The 14,845-nt window shown below is 31.3% G+C and overlaps 1 protein-coding gene across 1 annotated transcript in view; it reads right to left on the minus strand.

The window, feature by feature from the left end:
- LOC122710490 (fibrillin-1) overlaps positions 1-14,845 on the minus strand; it is a 95,223-nt gene that overhangs the window by 30,954 nt on the left and 49,424 nt on the right. Inside the window, exons 10-15 of the mRNA XM_043928366.1 lie at positions 13,612-13,725; positions 12,876-12,981; positions 12,304-12,493; positions 11,338-11,527; positions 7,770-7,884; positions 6,708-6,844 (exon numbers count right to left, since the gene is read on the minus strand). Of these exons, the coding sequence (XP_043784301.1) occupies positions 6,708-6,844; positions 7,770-7,884; positions 11,338-11,527; positions 12,304-12,493; positions 12,876-12,981; positions 13,612-13,725 (852 nt within the window). The remainder of the gene's footprint in view (positions 1-6,707; positions 6,845-7,769; positions 7,885-11,337; positions 11,528-12,303; positions 12,494-12,875; positions 12,982-13,611; positions 13,726-14,845) is intronic.

Raw genomic sequence — 14,845 nt, forward strand, 5'->3', positions numbered from 1 at the left:
TTTGGAATTTAAAATTATGATTTAAATAATCACTCAAGATTGTCGTGCGTGTATAAAAAGATTTAAACAAAAATAATTCTATAAAATTTCGTTGGAATAAATATACTAATTTCTATATTAACGTAAGAAGATAATTAAAATATTTTCTTAGGGTTTTTAGAGCTTAATTTTCGTGAAAAATTCTTAATCTTTCTTTTATACTTTGCCGTTCAATCTTTTCTTTCCCTTTTCTTTTTCATTAACCGTTATAATCATCTCTTTTCCTTTTTTTTTCATTAAAATTTTATCTTGAAAAAGATTTTCACTTAAAATGTTATTAAAAGATGATATTTGAAAAGATTTTTTAATTATTTACTTATTGTGTCCGATCAAATCAATATCAAAAGATATTCATCAAGTTGTAATAAATTCAATGCACTTCGTTTCTTATACATTACAATTAATTATCGTCATATTTCTACCGTATATTTTATTAAATTAATGTATAATTTTCTTATGTATAAAGTTAAAAATAACAACAATAATTTAACTCGGTGTTTGTTAAGCTAATTACCAAAACTGGATATAATAAATTACCGATACGTTCAATTATATATTAAACAAACATTAATAAATCAAGCGTTATAAAATATATTCCAATATAAATAATAATTATTTGTACAGTTGATCGAAATTTTCTACCGTTCTTCTATCAATTTATTATTTTTAATTTTGAAACATTCTTCTTTTTATCTAATTTTCTTCTATTCCTTTCTTCTACTTATTACTCATTGTAAAAATTTATTTGGCTCATGATAATTTTAATTTCTCGAGTAAATCATATTTTTTTTGAATTAAAATTTCTCAAAATGTAAATTATCTTCTTAATTTAACAACAATATTAATAACTTTTTCCAGGTCATATTGGACATTTTCACGCCACGCCATTCTAACCGGTTAGCGCCACTTTAATCGTAATTAGTCCACCCAAAAGGATATAATGAAATCGTAGGATCAAGCAATTAACAATCACTGTGCCCAAGGATCAACACCTATTTCGCGTAATTGCATATCGAACAGAATCCATCCTCTGACCGCCATCCCACCTCCCTCCATCCACCCTGTCCACCCTGTGAACTCGCTCCAAGGGAGTTTCGCGAACTTTAGGAATGAGTAATTAAGCGAGACTCCCTACAAGTGCACTCGCTGCACCAGACCGAACTTCCCACCATCGGTATCGATGCCTCGATTCGAAAACGGGATCGAGGCCGATTTCGTTCCAACGACCTTTTGAAAAAGTTTCCCCTTTATCAGGAAATCGATCGTTCCCCTCCATCCCACCACCCGGCTCTCCACCCTTCCACCCTCCCCTTTTTCTTCCCTCGTTTTTCCACCACCCTCCTCCACCACTCGTTCTCCAACTCGTTCCACCCCCTTCTTCTCGCTGTCCTCTTCCTCCTCGTAGATTGGATCGCGGCTTTGTCCGATTTCTTCGTTAATGCCCTTCGATCGGTGGACGATCCATCGGTGAATTGGTGCACGTTTCTTTCCTCCTCTTCGAGCAAACGTTTCCTCCATCCTTAATCGGCGGCTCGTAGTTTTGCGCAGGTTCGTGAACTTTTACCAAAGGGTGGAAATGATAGGTTGGGAAAACGTTATGCGTGTACTTGTGCAAGTGTACACAAGGAGGGAAGTGGAAGAGAGAGAGAGAGAAGGGGGAGAATTAATTGTACGAATTTGAAAGTTTCGTTCTGTCTGATAAGGGGATGAGTTTTTCCTCGCCGGTGTAGCGAAGTTCGAGAGAAGCGAAGGAGAGTTTCAATTTTTACCACGTTAATTCAGCGTGTTTGCCGTTGTTTGGCGTGCTGTTGTTCGGCTGTAACTACCGAAGTTTCAACTTTACAACTTTTCAACATGGTAGAAATGGGGGATTATGCAAATTCCGATTCTTGAAGTTTACTTTTATTTTCTCTCAAACATTTTGAATATTAATGGAATCTTAATTTATGATTCTATTTAAAAAATAATAATGGAAAAGTTGTGGTGATTATCATTGAAAACTCGTATAATTTTTTGATAAGTAATAATAATAAGACGATAATGGTCTTATTTATCCCATCTTCTTTCTCACTCAGCGTTATCCTTTATTATTGAGATATTATCGTAGAATATATTTCAATTTTAAAAATCAATCGCAATTTGTATCGAAAATTATTGATTTAGCAAATAATTCCTTAGTTCGCAAGAACTAAGCGTGTATATAATTGCAGTCTTTCCATCTTCGAAATCGACGAATCGATCCTTTAAGCGCTATTCTTCAAATTGTTTTCCGTGTAATTCGTCCCGAGGGAGAAGTCGCTTCCTTTCAGGAACAGCAATCAGGAACGATGAAACGGAAGTTTGCCGGTGACAGGGCGGGCAAAGATTCCGCCATCATCGGCGATTCGAATATCATGAAGAAATGAAGCGAGCAAGCAGAAAGGGCAGCTCTTACAATGGCAATGTCGATTTTTGCGGTTTCACAGAGCTCTCTCGTGTAATTCACGACCGACGAATTGAACTGTGCACGGGAAAAATATGAAACGATTGCTCTTGGATTTCGTCTCTTTTGTTGAATTATCTTTCGGCGAGAAAAAAATTCTCTATGATGAAAAAAAAAAATGAAAATTTAACCCGTAAAAAATCCAAGTTGTAAAAATTATTTTTATTTTCATTTGGCAGATTATTTTGGAAATTTAATTCTCGTGAAAAGTCACGTAATATTCGTGTAAATAATTTTTATTTAATTCGCCAGATTACACATTTTATTTTTTAAATTCAATCAGCAGTTGATTAGTTATTAAAATGTATAATTATTTGTTAACTAATTATTGATTATTGATATTACATTTTACACAAATACTATATTCGATTGTATTTCGATTGTCCAAAAATTATGAAATTAAAAAGCTTTTGATTAACTTCACATTAAACTCGAATCAGTCAATTAAATTTGGAATCTTTAATATATCAATAATAACATTGTTTTAAACAATATTGTTTCTCGTGTAATTTATATATTAAAACTTGATTCTTATTGACTCAAACATCAAGTGTACTTAAAGACATTATTTGTTTTCCAATTTTTAAAATAAAAATTCTCCATTAAATAACATAATTCGATTTAAATTCCAAATAAAAATCCACTCGGTATCAAAAATATAAAGAACCCGAATACAATTAATTCCACTCTATTGAGAAAATAATAATAATAAAAAAAAAAAAGAAGAACAGACAACAACAAATCACGTTCGACAAAAAGATATCGTAGAAGATATCATAGAAAACGTAATATCACGTAAACGTACATAAATCTGATAAAATGAACGCACAAGATAAACCTCGTGAGAGGTAGGGCACAGTTAGAGGCCTGACATTAATAATAGAGACGTTATATTGAACGATCAGAATGAAGAATTATGGGACACGTTTGGTGCACCTCTGAAAGCCAGGTTACGAAAAATCTTTAGAAACAAAGGGACCACGTGAGAAAGTCTGTTCACGAGATGATATGTGATCGACCGTTTTTGATTTCTTTCTTTGCGCGAACTTCGCTTTAGGCTAAGGCTTAACCACTATTCGCTGGTTAAGCAACGTAAATCATACAACACCCTAGATCAAATATAATACCGCAAAATAACGTTTCTATTCGAACTGTCGGCGGCCACAGCCATTTATTTCTCTGCGTTACGCGATATAGTGCCGACTGGCCTATGAAACGTGATTACATCCATCGAAAACTCTATCGATTCTCTCGGTTTGCAAGTTGAGTTTTGTTGTATGGTATTCTCTCTCTTTTTTTTTAATTTTTTGCTAGTTCAACGACTATCTTGATCGATAAAATCGTTTTGCGCATTTTGATCGAAATGGTGCTCTCTGTGTAATAATGTTTTGTGTATCCACTGGGTATTATATGTATTTGTGGTGGACGGATTGTATCGCGTAATGAAGGAATTCTGTGATATTTGATGTTTGAATATGCGAAATATGGAAGATATTAGAAATGCGTTGGTTTTGGAAACTATTATCTATTGGAATTTGTTATTAACGATAACTCTTCATTGCTGAATGTTTTGAAACTTTTCACGAGATATATTTTTCAATTGATATATATATGGATAACAGTAATTTATGTGTATAAACGATATTATTTTTAAAAAAGTTTTACATTACATTTTACCAATACACTTTATAATTTAAACAAGAATTTATTATAAAATTAATATAAATAATTAAGAGAGAAATATTAGAAAATGGAAAATGAGAAATAGATATCCACAATGTAAGTTTATTGTATCCTAAATTATCATAAAATGGAGACGTGCTTTTCTAAGCTAGCATAAAAACTATACTATGCATAAAGTTTTATGATTTTTAAACTCAAAGGATCTGAAGTTTAACATTTTATCAATTTTTCTTTGACCATTTTTCTTTTACTTCCAGTTTTTAATCTTTTTTTTTTTTTATTTATTATTGGTTTTCAAATAAGTTTCCATTTCCAAGTAATTTTTCTTCAAGCTCATTACTGCTATTCATATTATTAATAATTACAAAAATTCCATCTCTAGCTTGTTATTAAATGACATTTTCAATATCATAAGTTATATTTCATTTTTTTTCACCAAAATTTAATTTCTTGATCATACGCAAGTAATATATTTATGAAATGAAAAACATCTTTATTTTTCTTTATATTTAATAAATCAAAAAATTCCAAAACTCGATTATAACAATAAATACATTTTTCAAGTTATTCTTTTAAATTAAATTCTTCAATTATTTATTATATATTTTAATTTTAAAATATATAGAAAAAAAATTAATAGATACGTGCACTTTAATTATTTTTATTTTTGTGTTTTGTTCAACAACTCAAATAGAAATTTACAACTTTTTCAATGATATTCTATGATATCTACTATTATTATTATAAAAAAATAAAAAGGATGACAAAAATAAAAGTAGATAAAGTCGATAAAAAATAGAGAGCAATAATAGAAGCGGTGAAATAATGTTTTCATGGTGTGAAAAAAACTTTTTTTTTTATCGATATCTCGATGACCTCAATGGGAAAGAAACGGGAGAAATAGAGCTACAGGTAACGTGGACTACATGTATTTATGTGACGTTGCTACCGGAAACCGTCGCAGTCCTCTGGAGAACGTTTTTCCATCGAGTGCTATTGCGTACTCACGGAAACCAATGAAACAATGACGTTACAATGAATTTAATGCGACTACGTTTCGTGAAACGAATTGGTTAACTAACTCGAAAATCGATTTTGAATCGAAAATTTGTTGCTTTGAAATTTTTTAAAGTTTGGAAAAAATAGCAAGGGAAAAATAGTTGCAGCAATCTTTATAATTATTTTAATAATTATTGTTGATAAAAATTATATTTTAAATCTTTGAAATTTGATGTTATGTATCTTAATTATGTAAATAAACAATTTTCTGCACTCATTACAAATTTTACGCCTAACAATTTAGAATACTAACAATAATAACTTATAGAAATCCATACATTAGCACAAGCAAGTCTCTTAATCGTATGGAATTAAGATTGCAACGCTTAACACGAATCTCTCATGACACGAAAGTTGCATAAATTCGAATCGAAACGACATTGTTAATTCTCTGATCACTGATACGTGAAATAGGATTTAAATCGCGAAATTCCTGCCAGCTTGCCATTAAATTATTCTCGTAAGTGGCAATTCTCGAATTTTCTATCACATGGATCGAACATGCGCCATAATTTGATATCGATATTTCCATGTTCGTATATTTATGTTATTATAATTTGCATGTTTTGTAAATACTTAAATTTGTATGCTTTTTAAGAAATTTACGTAAGAATCTTGCGCAAGATTTAAATATCACGAACGAATTTAAAAGTAGTAACGAATATGTAAGATCCTTTTTCCATAACAAAAGCAGTAAAAAGTAAAATTATTATTTGCAAAAGATAAAAATGTTTCTGCTTCAACATTTGTAATTTCCGAATGTAATTCGAACTTGGATTGAAGTTTTCATAATTAAACTTTTAAACTTTACCTCAAGATTCTTGCCAGCATCAGTTTTTTCTTTTTTTGTTTGCTTTTTATGAAGGAAAATAAGATTGTATATTTTAAACTTTACTATTATTAACTAAATAATGAAATATTAAACAATAATTAGACATATAGAAATATTTATTGAATAGAAAGTTTCTGCCAGAGATAAGATAATCTATTATATTTCTTGAAATTTTTAAGAAAATTGAAATTTTGTCAAATCATGTTTTGATATAGCTCTAAATTAATTTTTTGTTTGTATTAATACTTTTCTTATGTTAATACTTTATTAAAAACTACTTAAAAAAGTGAACAATATTCACACATTATGTTTCATTGAATTTTTGTATTATAAACATATAATTTTAAATTTCAATTAATTATATATATGTATAAAATTATCAGTATATATTATAGAAATTATCAATGATAGATTTATTCGAAAACCTAGTTTCCTATAGAAGAACTTGCATTTTCAATTTATCTTTTACATTCCCCCTCCCCTCTCCTTGCTTCACATTTACACACACAATCGCAAACGAGGCCTATATCTATGTACAACGTATATCCACTAATTTCCTCATAAATCGATACATTTACGATCAACAATCACGCTATATTTACAAATACTCACCTCGAACACGGATCACTATCCTGCACGTGCTAGTATAATTCGAAACGGGCGACCATGCTGTGAAAGTGACGACCGTCGTACCTGCTGGTAAATCCGCTTGCAATTGCTTAGCCCATGATGGCGAAGCGTCCACGTACCTGTAATACAATCAGGTCGTCCATTAATCCATTGATCGTAGAATCCACACTTGTCACGTACGCACAAATTTGTTGAGATCACGATCTATCTGCCAAAGGACACGGGATCGATCGACGACCAATTAACATACGTACGAATATGAATCCATGTTGCATTTTACTGTCCCTAAGACGATTGACGCGCCACGTCGCGGATGATTTCTCTATCATGCCGCGTAAAAGCGTTTACAATGCTCGACTGAATAAATAGAGATGTGAATACAAATACCGGAGCAAAGACGTGTATACGGTCTTGGAAGGAAGCCCCTAAGCTCGTTTGGAATTCCTATTGTGCGCTGCAGAAGGCTTGCGAGCAGTTCCCGTTGCGACATAAGATAAACCATTCTATTGTGGTGACATATTGCAACGGAGAGATTCGCGAAAAGAAATTAATTTCGTCCCGTCGTGCGAGACTTTACGACGAATGGCAGTGATACTTCGAATGTTTAATGTGTTAATTAATCTGAAGCGAGGGAGTCGAGATAAGTAAGTACGTAAGTTAGGTTAAGTTAGGTTGTGGGAATGATGTTAACATTAGTTTGAATGTTTGAGTTGTAGGACATTTGGATATAACTTATTAATCGATAATAATATTTTTTTGTATGTATCTATTTTTCTCATTATCTATTCCATAAAAGAAATGTTATTATAATATTATTATTAAAAATAAAACTGAAAAATCGTGATATTCTAACTAGCATTTCCTGAACAACATAACTACATTTTCACATATTACGTCATCAACACGTATCGCAACTTAACCTAGTTTCTAACCTAAACCACCTTACCGAACTCACTATCGACGAATTATGACATTCAACTTATGTTACCTGGAGAAACAACGTTAGTCATCGCAATAACATCGACGTAGTGTTTTGATAAATACCTCCACCAGTTCATGTTGGACTTGGGCTGAGGGAAAGAGACGCGTATCGTGTTCTGCCTTGCGGGTAGTTCCACGTCCATGTCTCGGGGACACCTGACGAACGGTCGTGGCATGTCTGAAGCAACAAAGCCTGTTATTAAACATGCGGTTTTCCGTGAAACGTTCACCTTACAGTTGATAACCGGTAACCATGCACAAAACAACTTGATTGTTCTACTGGATGCATATTTCGCGAACGGATAAAATTATTACGTATTGCGCGAAATAATCTCTCGAACTCGAACTCGAATGATAATCGAATTATCGACTCGGTTTCGATTGCTCGAGGGGATCGATTATTTGCGATAAACTTCCCTTCGACTTCTTACGACTCTCTTACTAATTTACACGTTTAATTGTTTGTTACAGTTCTATTCGTAATTATTTGCCAACGTAAAAGGTATTTCTGCCGCTATTAATTGCCGCCAGCCTCTTTCTATGCATACGAAATAAGCGCCGAGAGCACCTCGTGACAAATGGTGTGGAAAGCAAACGTTTCCACAAGTTGACTCTCTCGTCAAACTGGTGAAATATGTTTGGTTTCGATGGTAATATTCCTATTGATTGACAGTTAATTCGTGTGTTTGATTTTCTGGTAAATGAGATTGAGAATTTGATGTCTGTAATTGTTTGGATCTAATAAAGATGAATATTTTTGTTAATAAAATTGTTATTTGAGATTGAATTGGATTTACATTATTATATAAATGTAATTATTATATTATTATGTAGTGTACACTTATTTATATTATTTACTATATTGTTAATACTTTGTTTCATTCAAAATTATTACTTTCTGTATTCTTTGTTTCTTCTTTGTTTTCTATTTCTAATAAAAATGGAGAAATATTTCAGATATTCAATAAATTATTAAAATATTCATAAAATAAATTTTTTTCGACTTTTACAAATTGATTATAATAACAATTAATAACAAATATGTTATATACAAATAGAATTAAAAATTTAAAGATTCCTAATCCTTGATGAGAGAGAGGTTTGATAATCTTATCAAAGGTAGAGAAGTCAGTAGAAAGTCGAGGTTCTCAGACTCCAAATTAATTCATGGATTACACTATCCCAGAGTCAGGAATGTCATCTAAACTTTCAATTGATTTAAAGAGAATCTCAGGATTCCAAAATCAGTGAATATCTGGTTTACTTTTTTAAAAATAGAAATGTTGAGAAATTCTTCATACATAGATTAATTTGGGATAATTTTTTCTGAAGTATAGAATTAATTCTATACAAATCATCTCAATAGTAATTTTACAATCAGAAGTATCTTTAATTTCTTAATTAATTCAGAGAAAATTCAAAGAAATTGATCTTGAATTAGAAGATAATTGAATAGAAATAGAGTAGAAATAGTTGAATTCTAGATTTTATTAAAAATTAAAAATCGAGGTCTTTGAATTCACAGTCTGAAAAGGATTCTATAAATCTAGATATTTTTGACTTGATTTAGACTTAGAATGCATCTTACGATACATGGGATGGAAATGAGGTTCTTGAACTCTCAACTAACGTTTCTCTCTCTTTCTCTCTCTAACATCTAAAGTGAAGTTTCATAACTCTCGTATGATCTCCAGTGAATTGAATACTTTTGGGTATCATGAAAGTTTCGTGTGTGAGATATTATGGATTTTGAATCATGGATTGAAGTATTGAAGTTGGCGATCCCATGACACTTGAATTTTCTATGTGAATATTATCTCGAGATTGAGATTATGAAATTTTCAACTCTATCCTCATGCTATCATGTTGCTCTACATACGCTGCTATATATTCCTGATAAATAATAGTGATACATAATGATATATATGATATATAAAGCGTATCATATGCAGTTACATATTCTCCAAATATGAATTATTATTATAAATACAAAATTCCAATGTTATTCAAATTTTTCCATCGGCATTTCATCTTATCACGTAAAACATTGAAAATAATAAAAATAAAAATAAAGTAATCTTCGTTTCTAAAGATAGTATAAAGCTATCTTAATTGTTGCGAAATTCTTTCAAACAAATGGTTGTATACCTCGATAGCAGGCAATAAATTCTGTCCGTATCAGACACAGAAAAAAAAAAAGGGGGGAGAGAAAACTAGTCAACCGATAGAGCAGAACTATAGAGACGGCGAAATTTCATTGCTGTTACGCGGAACAAAGCGGCATGGAAATCAGTGAAGAGAAGAATAGGCGACCAAGAGAAAGGGAAAACGAACCGACTGAAAATAACACAAGGGAGTGGAGGAAATGAAATGTAAAAAAAACTGAAACGCGTCTCTCTGCAAGCTCGTTAAGCCATGGCGTTAACGTATAGCGTCGTTAGCGACCGGCCTTTACGCCGGAACTTCCTATTATTAAAAGCTGTTTAGAGCGGCCGCGTGACTAATTAAATGCGCCGCCAGGATTTTCGTTGGTAAATAATTGCCGCTGACGGTGATCTTTCTTCCTGATCGTTCGTGAAAGCCATCTGCGAGCCGGCTACTGGATCTCCAAACTTTCCACCACCATTTTGCCATTCGTTTCGGAAAATTAGACGTACAAATCCTCTGCTTGTAATTTCGTGTTCTCGACAGGAGAGCTGGTAAAGTGCTACGAATGCCAGGTTTGTGGTTACTTGGATAAATTATTGGAATTTATAACAAATAAAAAGATAAGAGTTCGTTGGTTAACATTGACTTACAAAACAAGTTGTAACTTGGTCGGTTTTGAAGAACAATGAAATTTATAAGGCATCTGTAAAAAAAGGAACGTAGAATCTAATTAAATTTATTCGAAAAGAGCTTGAGTATAGTCAATAGTACAATTATTATATTTTATGTTTATTTTTCTATATTATTTTTTGCATTATATATATATTTTTTATTTACATAAAAAGTTTAAGAAGGAAGTTTATCTAACTTGAAAATCTTGATATACATATGTCTAACATATGTTTTTTTTTTTTTTTTGTAAACTTATGTTATCGATAGAAAACTTGGAATTATTAAAGAATGCTAAAGAAGAAGGCTAAAGATATCAAACTTCATTAATCTCACCATTCTATTCCCTTCATCTCAATTTCCAGAAATAAAATCCTCTCAATATCAATCCGTGTGAAACTTTTACGATTTATTTATGTCACAATTCCAGACGTCAATCACAAATTTAATCTCAAATTTCCTCGAGAAATCTTCGCCATCTAATCATTTCATCAATAAAAATCACATTAATAATGTCGAATTTAATATCCCTTAATTTGACGTTCAAAAGACAAAAATTAGAGTTGTTCGTAAAATAAAATTTGATTTGAGAAATTGTCGGCTGCGCAGATATTTTCTCAAATTAAATTTTCCCGATCGATACCATCGGTGAAAAACAAATTATTGGAATAGATCGCGAGAGAAAGGCGACATTTCCATTCCTATCTGTCTATTGTCGGGCGCAAGTTTCTGTTAGCACAAATTTTTGTTGGAGGACCAGTCGATGCAATTCCAACGGGTTATCGCCGGTTAAAAGGTCGAAGAAAAAGCTCACCTGAATGGTAACGGGAATCGGTCACGATCGATGCTTGAATGCAAGTCGGTTCCTTCCCATTCCATTGATCCCCGGCCATGCAGTATCTCGTGTGCGGCCCCTCCAGCCTGAAACCTCTTCGACATTGTATATGACATCTGGCTCCAACAGGATAATCCATTGCCCCGGAAGAATGACCTGGACATCTGATCTACAATGAGAGGAATGCCAAAAATACAATGTGCCCCCAGCAGCAGAAATTTTTAAGAACATCGTCCCAATTTGTAACGTGTAAGAGGTATTAAAGTGACTGTGACATTTAAATCAAAGTATCAGCAGGATTTATTTATTTCTTTTTTTATTTATTTATATGTGATATGTTATTTCCTTATTTATTTCCTGATTTGTTATAATGAATATTAGATATAAATTATTTGATATTGGAGACATATATAGTACTAATATGTAGAATTTGTTTAAAATTTCTTTAGTGTAATATGTCTGTTAAAGTTAAGTTAGTGAAGATATGAATAAACATGAAATTTAGAATTTTAAAGAAAATAATCTAGCTAGGAGAAAAAAATTTCCCTGAAAAAAAAACAGGATATTCTTTTGTTTCCTATACTTTGCAATTTTTTTATTTAAATTTTTGAAAACTCTTTAAAAGCAGAATAATAATTTTTTCCTTTTTTTTTTTTTTACACTATCCATATCAATTTTTCAAAAAACAAGAAAATACATATGCATATAAATTCCTTTAATACAAAAATTGTCTCATCCATCTTTTTTTTTTTTTTATCAAAATTCACAATCTTGTACATACCAAAGTTATATATATATATCTTTTACGAAATTTTATTCTGTACCTTTTTTATATTTAATATTTCCAACGTTGACAGACGAGATTCGTGAATATTTGTAAAGAAAATTAACACATTACATATGACATATTTTTACATATATTTTGCACAATAAATTGTTACGCACTTCTGCATGCAGGGGTGGTTCCATAGCACGGCATCTCGATTCCGCTGAAATGCAAGTTCTCTCGTCGGAAGCCAACACGAGGTCGCCATTGCACGTACAGTAGTAACTTCCGGCTGTGTTAACGCATCCACCGTTGCAACCCCCGTTATGGTTCAAGCACTCGTTTATATCTTGGCACTGGTTTCTATTTCTGGGAACAAAAACCGGAATTCATCTGCAGAAATCTCGATGGTACGAAAATCGTGAAATCCTTTTCGAGAAAGAGCAATTAAAATTTCCATGCAAAATTTCTTCCACGATTCTTTTTTTATCGAAGGAAAGAATCGATAAGGAAAAAACTCGAGTTAGAATTAATTTTGATTTTTAAATTTTCATCGAAGTATATAATTTAATATTGGAGATTAAGAGAAGAATTAAATTATTTATCGTTCTTTCTTTTTTTCTTTTTTTTTTTTTTTGTTTTTTTAGAATTTTAACAAGTCTCGATTTCAATACCAGAGAATACAATTATTGAATTTTTTTTTGTTCGCTCGAGAATCGCATAGAGAGATAAATTTAATTAGTCGCCTCACCTTCGTCTTGGTATATATCCAGGTCGACAAGCGCATACATAGGAACCGACTGTATTAATGCAGTCATGCTCACATCCGCCGTTGTTCCACGCGCATTCATTTATATCTAATTAGAAACAATTATAATCACTATTTTTTATAGCAATTATTTTAATAACAAAAAGTAATACAAAAATTTAAATTCTATTATATTATTATATAAGCACTATTCTTTTCTTAATATATTTCACATGTATTATTTTTGTTTCAGAAAAAAAAAAAAAAATCAAAAAGAGGAAATACTTTTAATCCAACTTGAAAATTCATCCAAATTCAATACAAAATTCTTCGATTATGACAAAAAAATTCCAAGTTATTATATTTTGCCTTCCTAATCAAATTTCATCAACATCATTCAACGATTCCTCCAACATTCCTCGAATTTCTGAAACGGACAACAATCCTTTAACTATCATGAAAGCCGGAGTATTCCAGTTTAACAAGCGATTAGTCGTCACGAATCCCTTCCATCTGGCCAAAATTACATCAGCCAGGCATAGTACGCCGACAGCTTTCCCTCCAAACACCCATTGAAGTCGTCCATACTTGCCTATGCAATCATCTCCACATGGATTAAATCTCAGCTATACCATATACAAGAACAAATCGTCTTTCTTTACTTATCTCCATACACACGATAATATCTGCACGATATATTTTAATCGTTAATATTTTTTTTTTTTTTTTTTACACGTACCTACGCAATGATCGCCTTCCAATCGATGGCCAATGTCACATTCGCAACGATAACTGCCGTAAGAATTGATACACTCAAACCCTTTACAATCCATTGTGGCGCATTCGTCGATATCTGGAAACGATGAATTATTCTTTTCGCTTCTTTTTTGGGATAATTGTTTATGGTAAATATAATGTGTTTAAAATATTTCTGCGGAAAAATTCTGCGGACGTTTTATATTATATTATTTTATTTTTCTTTCTAATTTGTTTCTTAATAGATTATAGGTCTTTTCTTCTTCTTTTTTCTTTTTTTTTTTTTTTTTTTTTAAATTCTCAAATACACACTGCTCGAGGAAATTAATTAAAAAATTTAGGAGAGTTTTAACAGTTGATCATAAAATGAAAATATTTCATGAAATAACGAATTGGGAATGTTATTTGCGTATCGTTTAACTTTTTCAATTAATAATCACAACTTTCGAGAAATTTTGAAAATTCACGTTTATGAATATGAATCTTTAATTTCAATATTATACAGCAGCATATAATAATTTCTGGCCAGTTTATTGTGATAACGAATAAATGTACAAAATGGAAGCAGGAGAGACTAAAGTTTAATGAAAACCACGGTAAAACGAATAGGATCGAAACGCATGAAAGGTGAAATATCGTGACAAGCTATTGTGTTTCCGGTCTTTCAGCAATAATACTGCATGTATAAGAAAGCGAATGTAAATACGTATTGTACACGTTTAATGTTCCTTGACCTGAATTTTTAATTTTCTACGACGTGTAATACATTCGATCGAAGGAGAGAAAGAAAGAGAAAGAGAGAGAAAGAGAGAAAAAGAAAAAACACGAGCTTAAGAAAAGCATGCAAAGTATCAAAGGCATTAAAAGTTTTGATTTTACGTGTAGATATAACTCGTATATTCGTAATTAAAATCGTAAATTTTTTATATATATATATATATATATATATATAATCCACGCCAATGAAATTTAAAATTTCTTTTAAAATTTTGTTTAAAAACATACGCGCAATTATACCGGAATTCATAATGACTATTATTTATTAAATTTTAACGAATTTAAATCTAATAATAATTCAATAAAAGTATTGAAAATCTCACAATTTTCGTAATTTAATAACAACTATAATTTAATAACCAATCAATGTTACACCATTCATATTATATCTCTACAATATGATATATTCAATCGTATAAACATGATAGATACATTCTTAT

Source organism: Apis laboriosa, unplaced genomic scaffold (assembly GCF_014066325.1).
Source record: "Apis laboriosa isolate Shangri-la unplaced genomic scaffold, ASM1406632v1 scaffold149_cov153, whole genome shotgun sequence".
Lineage (NCBI taxonomy): Eukaryota > Metazoa > Arthropoda > Insecta > Hymenoptera > Apidae > Apis > Apis laboriosa.